At 44.1% G+C, this 17760-nt stretch overlaps 1 protein-coding gene across 1 annotated transcript in view; it reads left to right on the top strand.

Moving 5' to 3' along the window:
* Window positions 1–926: 926 nt before the first annotated feature.
* Window positions 927–17760, top strand: part of IDH3A (isocitrate dehydrogenase (NAD(+)) 3 catalytic subunit alpha) — a 121236-nt gene continuing 104402 nt past the window's right edge. Inside the window, exon 1 of the mRNA XM_085643723.1 lies at window positions 927–1061. Coding sequence (XP_085499849.1) covers window positions 1035–1061 — 27 coding nt within the window. The 5' untranslated portion in view covers window positions 927–1034. The remainder of the gene's footprint in view (window positions 1062–17760) is intronic.

Below are 17760 nucleotides of genomic sequence, written 5' to 3'. Positions count from 1 at the left end.
AAAAAAAAGACAAATGGATGCATTTATAATGTAACACAAGTTATCATATTGTTTCTCTTACCTAGCCGTGAACAAGTCGCATGTACAAAATACTGAGGCGACGAAACACGTGTTGGCTAAAGAACGTTTTAATCACCGGAAACCTGAAGTTTGATTAAAGACAAAAAGAAAAATATCTTGACTGATTGATCCACCGTTGTTTTGTTTTGTGAATAACTTTGGGAAAGAACCATACTTGAATATTACGTGTGCTAGGGTCTCTACAATCACTTTAAAAAAGCGATACAGCTTTCTTTGCAATAACAGCTGTTACTATCCATTAGTTCTTTATGATGTTTCTGAGAGCATAATAGCGATTGTTATTAAAAAAAAAAAGATTTGTAGATACAGTGGAAAATGCAGCGCGCTATCTGCCAGTTCGTTGAAAAGATCCGACCCCTATTATAGTGTTTAGATATAAATCGCAATAATGCCAGGAGTGCATTGCACTGAAAAATAAAATTTCTTAACAAAAATCCTAGGCAGTGTGCTGAATGCCTAACCTTCCAAGATGGCTACTCTGTATGCCTTAACGTACCGTAGGCAGTTTAAGGCATAAACGTTTGCAGATTTGTTAATCTAATATTTTTTGAGACTGAAAAAACAATTGGTGGTGTAGAAGCACAAAAGAAAAGTGATTTTTAATTATATGCTAATCATATTAAAACAAAATAAGTACTCTTCAAAAATACAGTTTATTCATAAATGATAAAAAAAATAACAAAATATACCAACCTAGCGACAACACTATCAAAATGTAATGTGATAGCTTATGCCAAATCTAAAATGATCACATCGACTTTTCTTTCTCTGTGTACGCTTGTAGAATCGTAGTCTCTCTAAGATGGCGGCGATGTTGATGCGACAGTATGACAGGCTGGACGCACGCGCTCACTGCAGATGCAGCTCGCTTCCTCACCTCTTGCGGACAGCGCAAGTGAGTGGTTGTACGCAGGAGGATAGAGGACGCTTCGGTACTAACAGCAGCGCCGAGCATGGCCGGGAACGCGTGGAGGTCACTGGTGAGACAGTTGTTTGCGGGGCCCCAATAAAAGGCGAGGTGGGATCTCTGTGGCCTTCACGATGTTTTGTATGGGTTGTGAAATTACACTGGTCATATGGTTTCGAGAAGTGTCCTCTACTCTAGGGCAGATGATGCTCAATCGTAATCCGACAGCTCAGAAGAAACAGCCTGATGTTCCACAGCAGCGGGAACCGATCGGGTCACAATGATATCCCGAGTCCCATTACTAAAAGTGTGCCAGGAAAAGAGAACTTAAATTAATAGTGATTTAGACACTTAGAGACTGGGCTTCTGGGACCACCAGGAAGGAGATACAGTTGTGATGAAGGGACTGTAGAGACTGGTCAGTAATAGAAATTAGGGACCTGTAGTGTTTTGACTGAAACAGAGTCTGGTGATGTAAGCAGTGCGGAATGTAACAGAAAGCCTTGGCCTGTAGAATCTACTATCTGATCTGATCGCGGTCCCACTTACATTGACTGATCCGAAACGGAGCCTACTGAGCTAGAAATACAAAACTGCAAGAGGAGGTGATGCACTGTGGTCTAGACTGAACTGCAAAAGGGAATGATTCAATTTAAAAAACTGGACTGCGATGCGGACTGGTGATTTGTAAATCTGGCCTGTAACCAATGTTAAGTGACCTGCAGAACCTCGAGTATAATACAATACATAAATGAATGAATGAATATGTTTTTATTTAATAAGAGATGGACCCCTGATATCAGTAAAGTTTTACATGGGAGTGAGTCTTATGACAGCAAAGTGCTTTTCTTGTTCAAATAAGGTTTCTTCCCGCCTATGTGTGTAACACAATTAGGGGCACAACTAGACCCGAACTTCGTGGGGGGGCTTACAGGGGTGGCCTGCCTGGCTCACTGGTGAGGACGTCACGCGGGGCGGGGGACGTAATAGGGGCGGGGGACGTCACGCGTGGGGCGAAATAAAAAAACGTACCTTTCCGCCAGTCGGATCCCACATCTCTGGGCCTGCTCCTGCTCTCCTGCTTCCGATTTCTGGAACTGGAAGCAGGCTGCCAGGCTCCCTCCTCTAAGCCAATCACAACGCTGCAATGCAGAGTTGTGATTAGTCTGAGCGCCGTGACATGGCATGCAGGCAGGGGCTGTAGGGGTGGGCATGTTCTCCACGCAGGCTGTGATGCAGCCTGCATGGAGAAGGGGAGAGTGCGCATGACTGTTTGGGTGGCTCAAGAGGGCTGACCAAACAGTCATTGTGCACTTGGTAGTGGGCATACCACTCCTGCCCTGCCCTGCTCCCTGAGCATAGCAAAGCAGACCCGCCCGCCCGCAAAGGAAATATAAAATGATAATAACAAAGTTATCAGTTAATATTTCTTTTCCACTGCTCGAAAGCAGTGGTGCGGCGCTCCTCCGCCATAATGGAGGAGCTGCCACCGGGGGCTAACACTCCCAGCCAGTGTTGACCGTAGCACCGGTCGCACACGATGCAACAGTCTTTTTTTGGCGCCCCTTCCCCCATTTCCTCCTTCTCCATAAATTCCCTCACTGCCACTCACCAACAATGCACCTCATATCTCCCTATAGCACCTTTCTGACAAGCATTTCATTTTTTTATTACGCTACTCATAGTATACTCATGCTCAGTTATGTCCTCTGCATAGTATGCATTCTTTGTAGCAGGCACATTAACCCTCTGCGCTATGTGGGTGACAGTAGTGCGCATGTGAGTGCACAGTGAGCGATGCAACAGTGTGAGAGTAAGGTAAGAGGAGTGACTACAAGGTGAGTGAGGTGACCATATGAATTTGGGTGCGGATGTTAGTGCAGAGTGGGGCGAATGAATGCATGGTTAATGACGGGCTTGTTTGAGTGAGATTGCAGATTGAGCAGTGAGGGGGACAGGTGAGGGAAGTGTCACATGAGTGCAGGGTAAGTAGTGTACTTGTGTGACTACAGGGTGAACAGTGTGAGTGCATTGTGATCGCTGAGAGTGCAGGGTGAGCGTGGAAGTGAAGGGCGAGAATGAGGAGGGTGGCTTGGAATGCACCCTGCATTGAGACAACACTTGAAGTAATTCAGCATGTTCTTGATGGCGGCGTAGGGTTTAAGATACAAGTTAAACTATTGTTATTATGGCATTAATCAGGGATCGGGGGTGAAGGAAATAAACAATGTGCTGATCCTTCAACAAACTTCCAGTCTTGTGGTTAAGATTGCCAGCTCATTATTTTGATGTCCCAGAAGGTACAAAAATAAACAGTCACCTAAAGCTGTATTTTCAGCACTTATCTGTGCATACTTCGAACAGCAAATATAAATAACAAGCATTTTTAATTGTGTACTAGGGCCGCCTGAATGATCCATGACTGATCATTAAAGAGAACAAAGACAGAAAAGTCATGTTACACATGAATACATACTTTTTTCATTTAAAATCCTATTTAGTCAAGACATGATCTTTTCAGGCTCTTTAAACAACTCATGGCGGGCATTTTTCTACTGACAACCCTACTTTATATTCCTTTTCATGTAATGCATTCTCACACAACAGCAAAGGAATAGGCAGAGTGGGGTACTGGAACCAGACAAAAAACGAAGCCTTGGTAACCAGTTTACAATGGTATGAAAATGGTCTTTAAAGACCTGTGAAAAACTCGGGCGTGCCGGTGATAAGCCTCCAGACACTGCCCAGCCAAGCCCCCAGCAGCCCGGGCTGAGACACACGGCGGGGTTGGGATGGTGGGCTGTTCGGGCTTAATCACTTTCAGCCAAATAGGTGTTGAGCGCCTGAACACAATACACAACATCATTTTTATTAACAGATTGTCCCATTCCTTGTTTTCATCATTACTGCCTTCTTCAGACCTGTTTATATCTACACAGAACACTAAGCACAAGCTAACCTGGTCATCTGTAGTTGCATAGGCTATATAATGAACCGCCTACCACTAGCCTACTCTTCTCTTTTTCTTCTGCTTTTCAGGCAGTATTCCTAAAATATGTATAGGAGAGAGCAGGGCACCAGCTGCAACCTGTATCTGTGTTTTTTGTTTTCTCTCTTCATATGCTGCAGAGTTGTGTTGGAGATTGAGAATAATCGCCACGTGGTTTTTTTTTTGTCAGTTCATTGAGAGAGTGACGGGGATTGGTGGCACTGGCTGGCCCTCTTTTGAAGCATTCTGGGGTTCACTGTTTGGAAGGAATCCATGCTGCTTGAGTGCCGTTGGTCTCCAAGGGAGCTGCACGATGGGAGGAGCAAAATGCCGGGGTGTCTCCCCACTGCCTAACAGAGTGAAGAACTTAGGACTGAGTCTTTCAGCAGATATGAGCTTACTATGGGGTATAAAGACTTGCGTGTGCATTCCCATTTAAGGGTACACAGCAAGCAAAGGGAAAAATGCCCACTGCTTTTGGGGACACTGTGTGTTCATCTTTTTTCTATATTCATGTATGTTGAGTGGTCACAAGTAAAAGCAGTTTTGGCATATTTTCTGTTGTGATTTCGGAGATCAGTTGTCACGCTGTGCTTATTTATGGTGATTGCATTGGTAGCCTGGCTGGGTCTATTTTTCTCTAGCTCTTGGCTATGAGATTTATTCTCATTTCATCTGGGAAGGAGGAGTGTTTACATGCACACATTTCCTGTTCTAACTTCTGATAGGGCTTCGATTATGTCTGCTGGTGAAATTAAGAAAATGATTAAGGAAGCAGTAGCCAAAGCTTTGACTTTAGGGAAACAGTAGGAAAGTATAAGACACAAGAGTGGTCAAGGGAATCAGGAATTAAGCGATACATCCTCAGACGCTGACCAAACTAGTCATTGGACTCCCACCTGAGGCAAATGTATTAGAACGGACGAGGCAAGCCAAGTTGAGCATCCATGAGATAACAACCTGGGGTTTCCAATTTTTCTAAAGGTGGAAGTAATATCATGATTTGTTTCCTCAATTTGACAGATACTCTACTTTGCCATTGCCTTTGCATGAAAAAAATTAAAGCACTTATCCTAAGTGAATGGAAGGACTTGGATCATCTCTATATTTATCCCTTCTTGAAAAGGATGAATGTTTGAAGGCACAGTGGAAGTCCTTCCTCTTGAAATAAAGATTAAATTTGGTTCTTATTGGTAATCACTTGTGCAAAATGTTTAGAGGAGTTAGTCTCTCTCTTTTGGACCTCTATTTTCAAAGTGTTTCTGGAAAGAGTGGTCCTTAGGTTGGGGCCTTAGTTTCTTCCAAAAGTTTCTTCTCCCTTTCTATTTTGAACAGGAAGTGTTTTAACAGTATTTTTACATCTTCTACTGAAGAGGGAGAGCTCCATAATTTGGATAAAAAAAAACCCTCTAATGATTTATTTGGAAATGTACAATCTGAAACTCTTTGTGAATTTCCTTTCAGCTAAGAAAGTATGTAAGCCTTATACATAGTTCTTAAGTCATTGGATCACATCTTCGGTATCTTTGACATGTCAAGATTCTAAAGTTCCTTACTCTTTGGGGAGCCGAGAGTAATACACAAGGTGTAGGTCAGCCTCATGCCCACAATTCCAGGTCCATAGCAAAGATTTGTATGGTGGCTACTTGAGCATCTTCCTCAGCTTTTACTAAACATTGCAGAATTGTGTATGATGTTCAATTACCGAATGTTCTTGGTTCCAAGTTATTATTAATCCTCTAGCATTATTTGAGTTACAATAATTTTTTTTAGTCATTCAGTTTAGCTTGGGTATTCCTCTCATGTAATGAACGGGACAAAGGGTTAATGCTTTTATTACTCACTGGTAATTCTATTAATCTGAGTCCAGGCTGTCTCGCTTGATTCATTACTTCTCCCCCATTCTTGGGTTGGCATCAAGCTGATTTTAGGGACTGGGATGTGTATTATATCCTAAATTTAAGTGTGAACAGGACGTGTGGGGATTAGCGATCTATTATAAGCCCATGTGACTAGGGCAGACTATTTTTGCTTTTGCTTAGAGTTTGTAGGGGTATGCTTTTCTGAAGGAGGCAGATATGCTTCACATGTAGTGGATACAATGAGGAAGCTTGGACTGGTAAGTATTTTAGGCATTGTTCCTATTTACAGAAAACATACAAATCTGCACATTGTAAAAATATGCTTATGATTTGTGTGGAGTCTTGTATTTTCAGGGAGGGACTGTATCTAAATTAGTACACCTTTAACTAAGCAGACTGTAGATTTCCAGTTGTTCCTCAATGTCGACTAAGCATACATATTCGATTGTCCTCATGGCAGACAATTCACTAGGGTACAAATTATAGAAATGTACAAAACGATCTCTTCTATTACAGATGCACATTTTTTTCTCCACGTGATGAACCCCTTTCCATACACCCTTATGACATTTGGTAGTTTCCGGTTTCCCATCCCTTCCGCTCTAGAAGGAGAGATACTCTAGGTGTCCGACTATTTGGGGAACATCAGGGCAAGCAGAGGCTACTGGGCTTCAACCGTGGGGTTGAGGTCATTTGCCTCTTTTGTCCCAGGGTCTATTGTATTACGACTCTGCTGACTGGACCAAGTACAGCCCCTTCAGCACTTGGCTCATTGGTAGCGATTGCGCACAGTCTCAGGCTTCTCAAGGAAGTAGTATGGGGAGTGCTTGAGCTCAGGACTTAACAGCCATACAACAGTGCAAAGACAGATTCCCCAACCCAGTGCTTTACTTTGAAGTAAGAAAAGCAATTTGGTGCTCACTAGGACAGAATGCTACACACCCCATATAAGCAAAGTACAATTTAGTGTCCTGGATGTTGAGGTATGGCTGTACCTCTGTCTGCTGTCTCTTGATGTCACACACCCCCTTGATGAAGATTCTGCTGTTGCTGCATGTCTCCAGTGGCTGTAGGTGGCACTCTTGCAGGCTGAGATGGCTTTGTTCACAGAACACCGGGTACGGGTACCCTGGGATTGGTGCAGCCACGCACAGGTGGATCACCAACTGGCAGTGCGTGTGGCCAATCTCCTGTGGGCACCAGGGCTAAGCACCAGCCTAAATTCTTCCATGTAGTTTAGTTTAGTTCAGGGCATGCTTCTTCTGAGCACTATGAATTTGTTCAGGCTCATGGTATTCTGAGCATTGTGGCATACTACAAGCCTTGCTGGACTCGGACTGACAATCTTCAGGTAGTTATCGCAGTTCACACCAGCAACCTCTGTTGAAGAGACTATTACCTGCCTAAACTGGGGTGCACACATCTTCTCTCCACAATCATCCTGTTCTGGAATCTCATTCAGCTCTCCTTGCTCCTCCTGCACAGTCACTTCTTCTGCAGGCTTCTTCCTTCTCTCAGCAGGCAGACTGGCTTCTAGGTGCTTTTGGACAATTATACAACTCTTCTCCAAGGAGAAGACTCAGGTGAGGTCCCCTCATCACTGGGAAGATGGCTGTCGGGCAGACACCATCGCTGGTTGCACAGCAGTCCTGTGTCCTAAACACGCCCTTTCTTAGTCATAGAAAACTTGGTACTGTAACAAAGAGTGGGTTCCCACTTTTATATAATAATATCAGACGGGAGTGGTGTATCACTGTCTTCACTTTCAGAACCAGTTTGGGGTGGTTATACGTTCAAGTTTGCTTTTCAGTCTGCTCCTCAGACCCAACCTTTGTATACAGCAGGATTGTCTCCAGCCTGTAGCACCCACAATAGAGGCACAACGAGATGTGAGCTTTCTGTGCCTAGCTGTCATCAACTAAATGTAGAGAGATCAAGCAAAGACAACAAGCTAGGCCTTACGTAAGGGGTCTCCTCCGCTTTGCACAACAGCCTGCAGTCCCACCCTTCACTGCTACCATCACCAAAATGGCATTGCTTCAGGAAAACTAATCAGCTAAGCAAACGCCTAATTGCATTTTTAAAGGAGACTTGTCCTTTATTCCCTTATTTTAGTGTCTAGATCTCCTCCTTCTACCTTCAATACACTTCCACTATCTGGGAAAACAAGCTCGCATCTATTCAGTGTAAAGGTTCTGGCGAGGGGTATCCAAAATATACCCCACAGGCCTACATTACTCTTGAGTCACTCACACAATCCTTGCATCTACCACTCTGGCGACACAAACAAAGACGCTCGGCATACACAAAGGATGTCAGCTCTAAGAATCTGGTAAGCATATAGAAACAAAACTTTACACAAGTGGGCCAGTAGACCTCTACTCCAGTGGCTCATATGAAAAGGTCAGGCCATATCTGTGGATTCACGAAACACAGTATGCTGCCACCACCGCTACATATGTCGGTGAGGGTGCGCCCCTCCATAGTCACAGGACAGGTCCAGTGCACTCACTCATGTCAACAGACAGACATATGCGTCTGCTTAATCGCTAGGATAGCGTGATGCAAGGGCTTGAATCAGAAAACAAGTACACGCAGTTGGGGAGGGGAACTTACATGTACACCATGAACATTCCAGTCCCAACACCACCCCTTTACTGGAGTACATTTTTTGGATGGCAAAATTCAGAAAGAAGTTTGTGAATGCCAGCAAACTTACATGTTTGGGTGTTCACAAACTCTCAAGGTAAAGCATTCCTTAATACTCTCACTTTCTACCACTTGACTGGTGTTCACTATAGTTTAATTGTTCATAGGTGTGTCTTATATGTATGTAGTGGCAAAGCCATTTACTCTAGCCATGCATCATTTTGTAGATACCTAACGGGCATAAATGGAGCTATTTCCCGCCATAAGTGGCTTTATGAATTGGGGCCTTGTCGTCTATTTAACCAAATTCACTGTTCAGATTCTTTTCACAGCAAGACTCTGTACAGTAATTGTTTTGTGTATTTGCTGCCACAAATGACCATGTATTAGTCACTCTTCAGTTTAAGATTGTTACAGATTCCACACAGTTCTCTCTTCTCACTCACTTTCCAGTGAACTAGGCCATTGGTTTCGTCCTCCACCTGGAACTCTTCAGTAGCTCGAGTCACCCTGATGTTACAGCTCCTGACAGCTTGTGCTGTGGGTGAAATGAAATGGGGGCATATGGAGCTCATAATACAACTGTAACCAGTGACCCCTAGCTTCTGTACTATGACTTGCACCACTGACCTTTAAGACTGAACTTTAACAAGTAGCCACTAGCTGCAGACAGTATTAGCGGCAGCTTCAACTGGCTGTAATTTGAACCAGAGCTATGCAGTGGTGAGACCGGGGACAAAGGACATAGTAGTGCTTGGAACGTCACTAGCTAACTCTGATTCAAGTTTCTGATGCTGCTCTGTTTGACGTTGGTTCAGGCACGGCGTGGCTGGTGCGTTACGCGTGCTGTTTGCCTGAAGCATGTTTTACCTGGATCAGGGCTGAACAGCCAGAGCTGAGCGTGCTCATACCTGTTATGACAATATCATCATGCTGTTTACATTGTAACCGGATCGAATTAGTGATCCTCTTACAATATGTGCATAACTCTGTGAGATATTTCGCCCTTTATTTTCCAGGCCGTTACTATTCGAAACAAGCATTCGCGCTTCCGGAACAGTTGACTTTTTTGTTTAAAATGTCCAGTCCTGCTGTGTCTGGTACTCTGCATTGGGTGACCTTACTTTGTAATGCTGACACCATCCAAGTGAACAGCAAGAGCTGTCTCTCCACACACAGGGACAGTTTCTTGGTTTGCCTTTTGCATTCCAGGTTTAATTAAAACATGTGACTAATGGTCTCTTTTCATAAGAGAATTCACCTCAAACCCACATAATTGGATGCCAGGATTTAGCTGAATATTTTCTGTACCCATCTAGTGGACAAGTAGGGCAAAAGTGACAGTAGACCGCTCCAGTTTGCACTCGCCGCACAGGACTAATATATAGATTTCATTCAAATGCGACTTCCTGTTTTATTGAAAAACGTCTTTCGTGTGCCTGATGAATATCTCAGCTCTCCAGACTTTGCTAAGAGTTGTGTAAAGCCTGGAATGGTTCTATGCTCTAAGGCCTTTTTAAAAACCTGGCCCAGATTAGCAGTTATTTTGTTTGGTTTTTATACCTTTCATCGCACAGTCTTCCAAGTAAAAAGAGTTTGTGTAAAGGCGCCTTGCTCTGTGTCTCTGTTCGATAAAATAATCCCTGTTAAATTGAGCCGTAATAATGTTAATCACCAAAAGATTCAGTCTGAGTGTAGCAATATATTGATGGTAAACATCATTATTAAAATAAAATCCCAAATCATGTTTTGGAACAGGAGGGAATACTCTGGAAGGTTGGGAGGAGGGCAATCCTCGAAATAATTTTATATCTCGGTGGTTGTTCTCCTTCGAGCACTTTAACATGGCTTTTCACGGACTCCTCATACCGCTCATGTTGTGTAACGTGCCCATTCCTACCGGTCGAACACAGGCCTTCTTTGAAACCTCTTGATACCACAACCCCAATGAATAATCTGTGCCCTGTCACGTGGTGTAAGTTTTACACAAAAGTAAAGGCATTTTGGGAAAATATATAGTTTGTCTATACTATAGAATTGTTCAGTAAGAAGAAAGATTGAGCAGAGTCAGTTACCCGACAAATATGTCTTTCATGATACCTTGTTCCATTTTAGAAGCATTATCTTATAAGGACATTTCTCATTACTTTTTAGGTCGATCCTAGCAGCGCGCATGCACTGCTCAGCGAGTCTTCTTGTCTACTCTGTGTGGGACTAACTCCTCCCACACATTGGATTGGCTTTTGTGTGTGGCTTTCTATAATGAAAGCACACAAATGGCTAAAGGCGGGTGCATGTCCCACCTCTTTTGTAATGTTCACTCCCACGGTATTTTACCTCGGGAGCAAGCAGCGGCACTTAGGGTGGCAACTGCGTTCCTTGTGGGTCAGGTTACTATCTACAAAGCGCGCTGTGCTTTCGCCAGTCATAATTTATGTACGCCTGCAAATAAATTCGATTTTTTTAAATCCTAATTAAGATATTAAATAATTTGTATATGTATTTTATGTTAATGGGCATTTGTAAAGCGCTTGGACGCTTGGCGCTTTAACCATACTCGCACACGTATTTATATTCGTGTGTATTTTTTATATAGAGCTACGATGCCGACTTGTCTCTGCTTCATAGCACTAATATGGAACCTTAATGATAGTGTGAGTTATTTATTAAAACTTGACATATATATTGCAACATATTGGTAATATTTTGCAATGTTATGAGGTAATGACCGACATTATTCATCATAATACAATTATATAATTCACGAAATAAACAGTAGCAAAAATGTTAGTGATATTAACATTTATAATGTTTAAGATTATATTGTTATGTTTTCGAATAGATGAGCTTCAAAAAATATATTTTTATAAGGAATATTTTATTTGAGAAATATCAATAAAGGCACATGTTCGGGTGTGAAAACATTCACATTAGACAGGGTACTCTTCAATAACCCCATCCCTAAGAAAGCGTTTGAATTAATTCGCCTTTAAATCGCAGTCTCCGGTCACTGAAAACTTTGAGATAGTGTTACTGATTTGCGTTAAAGACGAACATATTTATTTTGTTAGGCATTGAACGATTAAGAGATTTGCCCAGAATCACAGCTGTTGAGCGTCTTTGCCAAAACTCGATACCTGGTTCCCATGCTTTGAGGTCGATTGCTCTAGCCGTTAGGTCACATCCTCTTTGGCCTTAAATATACAAAAACTCAAGGCAGCAAGCACCGCGGGCACGGGCGCGCGCTGTTGAGAGAGCGCGGGCAGATGGCGGCGGTGCGTATTTACAAAACACAAACCGTTCATACTGAGTAAGCAGCCATTTTAGAGCATGGGGGAGAGGTGCACCTACAGCAAGAAAAAGGGCAATTGTTCTGATCGTCCCCTGCACCCCACGGCCCCAGACAGCCATTCTGTGGCAGATGTGGGGCCCGGCATGGGCAGGGCAAAGTACTGCAGAGGCTGCAGCCCCAGCATTTGACCCTGCCTGTGACTCAGTCTGCCCATCCCTCGCTGCACATATGGAGGTTCCTTCCTCTGGCAGGGGGGCTTTGAGATGATAAGCGGGCGGGCCTGCCCAATACACATCTGGGGAAGGTTGAAAGGCCCGTGAGGTCGGGCGAGTGCAAGTGTCACCTTCATGGCCCTCTTGGACCAAGGGGGAGGGGGCACCACTCGAGCTCTCAAGAGGCACTCTGATTCAGCACATGTGAGAATTCTGGGGTAACCTTCATGGCTGTCTCAGGCCCAGCCAGCCTTGAATGTGGGCAGAGATGCTTTAAGGCATGGAAAAATTGGGCAATGCCCAGCCCCCTTCCATGGAGCCCCTGGTAAAGTGAGCTTTCTCTCTTTTTAGGTCAAGCCTAGGTTTCTTGTGTCTACTCTGTGTGGGTCTGACTCCTCCCACACATTGGATTGGCTTTTGCGGGTGGCTTTCTATAATGAAAGCACGCAAATGGCTAAAGGCGGGTGCATGTCCCACCTCTTTTGTAATGTTCACTCCCACGGCGTTTTGCTTCAGGAGCAAGCAGCGGCGCACAGGGTGGCAGCTGCATTCCTCGTGGGTCAGGTTACTGTCTACACAACGCGCCGTGCTATCGCTTTTGTCTGGGGGGCCGCCCTCTTTTGCGTATGTTATTTTTCTTTTTAGAGCGCTGTGCTTTTCACAAGCGCTACTGCCTACTTGTTAACAGTAGTCCACTTATAAGGTCCCAAAGGCGAGACCTATTGGCTATGCCAATGCTTGTTTATGTTTATTGGCTTGTCATTTCTGGCCTAGAGAAAGCAGCTTTTCCTGTATTGTAAGATGGACAGTTCATCTTTAGGCAGTCTTTGTTCATCAGGGCAGACTTTGCTTGAGAAGGAGTGCTATCAAAAAGAATCAGAGGGTAGGACCACCCCATGTCCCGCAGGTGGCACCCGGTTCTAGATGGGCCTCTTTTGCAGAAGCAAGCTCTAATTCACTAATAAATCAAGATTCAAGATTTCAGTATCATCCATTTAACGGCACACCAATGGACACTAAGCAGAGCCCTATAAAGCTGAAAGGATGAGCTGCAGTCGGCGTGTGGGTAACCAGTAATACGGGAGACAAAAGAAGAATGCCGGGATTGGGGCGCCCTCCCATCCTCTCACAGGACCGGGGTCACCAGTTTTCTCAGGTCAGGCAGAACTGACAAGCCCGCTTGACTCATGTGCACCGAGAAATGCCAGTGCACTAAATATACTGGGGCACCAACAGACAGTGGAAGAAGTAGGAGGGAGCGCTACTTTGGCGAAATGTACGCCACGTAGCCCTGCGTCAGTTAGGCACAAGCCGCATCGGCCGAATACCGGCTGCCTCCGCGCGCCTCCTGGCAGTGGGCAGCGGCCCTAGGCCATACCGCACTTCTGTAACCCCCGCGCTACCCCTATACTCCAAAATGGTCCATGAAAGTAAAAAAACAAAAAGGCAGCTCCTGCTGCAGTTGCACTTGAGGGGGGGACCAACCCACCAGGGTCTCTGTATCTGCTACTGCCTCTGTGGCTGCTGAAGCTGGAGCTCCCGGATCCAACAAAGCCACCAAGCTGCAGAATATCGACCAAATTAACCCCAACTAGCGGGGAGAGGTAGGCGGACAGGCAAACGGGCTTAACAGCCCTAGTTTCTTCAGCCCTGGCTCCCTTATGGACTTTGGGACTCTGAACTACAGCCGCTCCTCTCACTGACGACCTCCATCACAGGCTCACTCGCGTCCAGGATTTTTCCACTAAGCCCTGAATACTGAATCACAGTACACTGAGCTATGTTAAACATGACATTGTAAATAAAATTATCCCATAACGGAAGAGATGTTTCAGTTCAGGTAATGTGCAGATCTAGGAGACTTTGGTCTCAAGTAGTCCACGTGACCATATTTTGTGATCTTGGGATAATCATTTACCTCCCATGACTACTTCTACCCAAACAAGGGACACCTGCAAAGAAGCTAGGTGCATGCATTAAGCACTGTATACATGTCTAAACGTTTAACAAATAGATAAAACATAAAAAATGAAAAATACTTTTTGCTGAAGAATTAAATATCTTCGTTTTTCCTAGTAGCCCGTCAGTCCTCTCTAGTATCTGCTCTCACGTCTCAAACCAGAAATCAACTCTGTTTTGTTTTCAACACAAATAGCTGGTGCCTGCCTGATTGTAACTAAAGATGCATCCGTGACGTTTAAAGGTTCCGCTGATAGGTGAACACACGTAATAACACCGCTGTGGGTGATTTTACTGGCGTCAGCTCTGTGGTGCAAGTTCCTGGTCGTGTGAACGATTCTACGGAGTGGTCTATTATTCCTTGGGGCGAGTGTGCTTATTGAGAAACTGAACCCTGTATGGCTCACACTGTGCTCAGTTGCTTTTAGTCAGGCGTCTGTTTTCAAATGAACTCAAGGCCTGCATACAAATAAATCATAAAATGTCTCAAGCCATGCTTGAAAGCAGACAGTTTGATAGTTCTGCCATCCTATAGGTATTTTCAAGGAGTACTCTTTCACTGAGAGACAGTCGGGACAACACTCGCAGGCTGTGACGTGCTGATCCACTTCTGTAATTATAATTTGTAATTTATTGATGCGTATAGCACGTGGCTGACCCTACGGGCTTACCAGCGCCAAAAGACCTTATAATGGGGTATTGTCATAATTAAATCTAGAAAAGGCAAGAATCACTTGGCATTAAGGACTGGCTTAACTGTTGCTGCATCTCTGCCAACTAACTCTGCCAAGGTTGTCACGTGAATTACTAGTTCATTTGAGGACAGTCAGTTTTTTTGTGTGTTGGACACCTGCTGCTCTCAACATTCAGCACAAAGTCGCTGAGCTACAGGAGGTGCCATCCCTACCGCTACAGCTCAGACGATCATGTACAGTGCAGCTCTGAAAGTCTTGCATGACGCGAAAGGGGATTGCTCCAGAACATCATGTACAAATAAACGGGAAAACTATGTGGCACAAGGTGTGAGAAACAGATGAGCATTTTAGGAAGGGGAATTAGTGTTAACATATTAACTTGGAAATATTGCTTTTCTGGTTTATTCCCCTGCTAAATTAAACAATAGCCAGCATTTGAAAAAAGGTACCACCCTTAGTAACAAGTTACAGGTCATAGCCCCTTGCAGTCCAATGGTAGTAGAATTATGGTACAACGTGTCCAAGAAAAATAAATCCAACTGGTCTACCACTTAAATGATATTAATTGGTAACCTTGTGTATGCTGTGAATCTTACAAGTAGAGCAAGCTGCCTATTAAAGGTAAAAACGCTTGTGAGCACTGTTCTTAAGTCTTTTTTTTAATTAACTCTTATGTCTAGCAAAAGATCTAAGTTGCATATGTGTAGTTGGTCAGCATATTATATATTACCGGCATATTTTACTGCGGATGGATGGATACAGAAATGTGCAGTAACACAGCTTGGAATCAGAACCTGCATGATATTCTCGACTGTCCCCAGAGGGCACATGAATTAGTCTGCAAGGTTGCTCCACCACAACAGCAGAAAGGTAATCGCTATGCGTCTACTGTAGAGCAGAAAGGCAAGCAGGTGTTTGCTGTGTCTTCTACAAAGCAGCGCCCACACCCTCTGCTCAGGCATAGATATCAGGGTGCCCCTGAGCAGGAGCCTGCCCTGTGCAGGCAGCTCTTTTTCTTTCAGTTATTTATGCACACTTATGAATACAGATTACCATTGCACAGTCTCATTTTCCAATGAAGGGAGCTTATGAATATTGGTTCCTCCCAAAATGAAATTACATCAACTTGGGACTTAGGAGTTGCAACGAGCAGAAAGAGAATGTATACCCCTGTAACCTCCTTGGGCTGGGTCTGGCCTCTCACTGACGCCTGGATGTTATATAAACTGACATTGGGACAGAGAATGTAGCAATAGGTCTATCATACAGTACTTAGTGAAGCCAGTGAGAACACAAGCGGCCCAGAAGTCACCGGTACGGCACTCCAGAAGATCTGGTAATTATTTGGATTTACAACATATGCTGCACTGAACAGCTTGTAACATGTCCGTGTCTTGATGTCCACTTCCATGTATGCTACGCGATCAGAATGGCATTTCCAAGGCTGTCTGACAGGGAGAACACAGAGAGTTTTAAAAACCTCACGTGGCATGCAAACACGATTTGAAGCCACAAACTCTTCTAGTGTGTGAGTAACATCACCAGACCAGCCTTTACTGCCATCCCTCGATGAAACAAATTTATACCAACTTTAACCTGAAACAACATCTTTGAGAGTATCCCCATGATTTTGAAGACAATGACGATCACACCACATCTCAACAGCAAAGCCAACAGCTCAACACACATTCCCCATCTTCTCACACCTGTACGTTTGGGAAACAGGTCCCAACACCACTGTCTTTTTTGATGGCAACATACAGTACCGAATCAGCAGTGAGCTCATGGAGAGTGAGGCCCTTTGACCAACTACTAAAAAGCCTCGGACAACAGGAGCATGCAAAAAATATTATGCATAACTGGAGAAACACACTTGGACAGCTTAGTTGGAATAAGGGTCCAAACATACAAGCACTGCTTACAAATGAGGGTCACAAGACCTTGTCCCGCAAAGAAGCACCCTCTATTTGGCCTTCCCAATCACTACATTTTTAAACTTGACAAGGGTCACAGGGGACCATTGAAAATGGTGGATATTTTACAGTATAAAAATGAAGTAATGATAATAATAATCCACATTTGTAAAGCAAGAATAACCACCCTTAAGGGTCTCTAGGCGTTAGGGGCCGTCGGGAAGATTAAGCAAGCTATTGCCCAGCGTCACATGGTGCTGGACTAATCTGGCGCCGGGGATCGAACCGTGATCTCCATATTCCGGAGTCAGTCGCCATGGCTGCGGCGCCACACCTCTTCCACTAGTAATAACATAGCCAGTACACTATTTTGTTGTTGAAAGCTCGACTTTTTCAGGACACCTATTACAAAGATGGTAGCAAGTAATCTGTTCATGGTGGCCACCTGAATTAGTCTCATACATGCTGAGGAGTGAAATGGCATAGGTCAAATCCTGTGTTTTGGTGCCAAAGGACATTCTGTTAATTAATATTAACCTGGAGGTGATACATTCGCACTGACATTTTCTAGTGACATAACGGTGTATATAATCTATGTACAAATAAAACACAATGCCGTAGAACACTGATATTTATGAAGCGTGTCTGTAAGTAGACCAAAATTTAGACAGTACAAGACTCATTGAACCAAAATGACATGAAGGAAGAATCAAACTGATGTGTCCCCATGTGGATTGTAATAAAGCTAGCTTAGTTGTGGCCCAGGGTGATACACTGGGTCAAAGAAAGTAGATCTCCACAATTTTTCAGAAGGGGCATGGGAACTCTTCCACCCCCCCCCCCCCCACCTTATTCTGGGATTTGTCTGTGCTCCCTAGACCTCCCTCTCACTGCTGTGGGGGACCTGATCCACCTTTGTTGGGATCTCTACAAGGTACCTTCATAGACACTCTGGTACTAATTCAGAGGTCTGCTTCCTGAGCAAGGTCCCTGGGGTCAGTGAGCTTACTGTCAACCAGGTGTTGGCGCAGCTCTGTAAAACTGGTATTGAGCTTGTGTTCTCATAGAATCAGATTGTACAGCTCAATATAATCATTAATGTTTCTGCCTCTCACCCAGCCACTCTGTGTATTTAAATGATTACTACAGTAGGGTACCAAGACTGATTTGACTGATTGTGGCTTTCCCTAAACCTTATGCG

This window comes from Triturus cristatus, chromosome 3_1 (genome assembly GCF_964204655.1).
Source record: "Triturus cristatus chromosome 3_1, aTriCri1.1, whole genome shotgun sequence".
In the NCBI taxonomy this organism is placed as follows: domain Eukaryota; kingdom Metazoa; phylum Chordata; class Amphibia; order Caudata; family Salamandridae; genus Triturus; species Triturus cristatus.
This window is presented reverse-complemented; position numbering and strand designations above follow the sequence as displayed.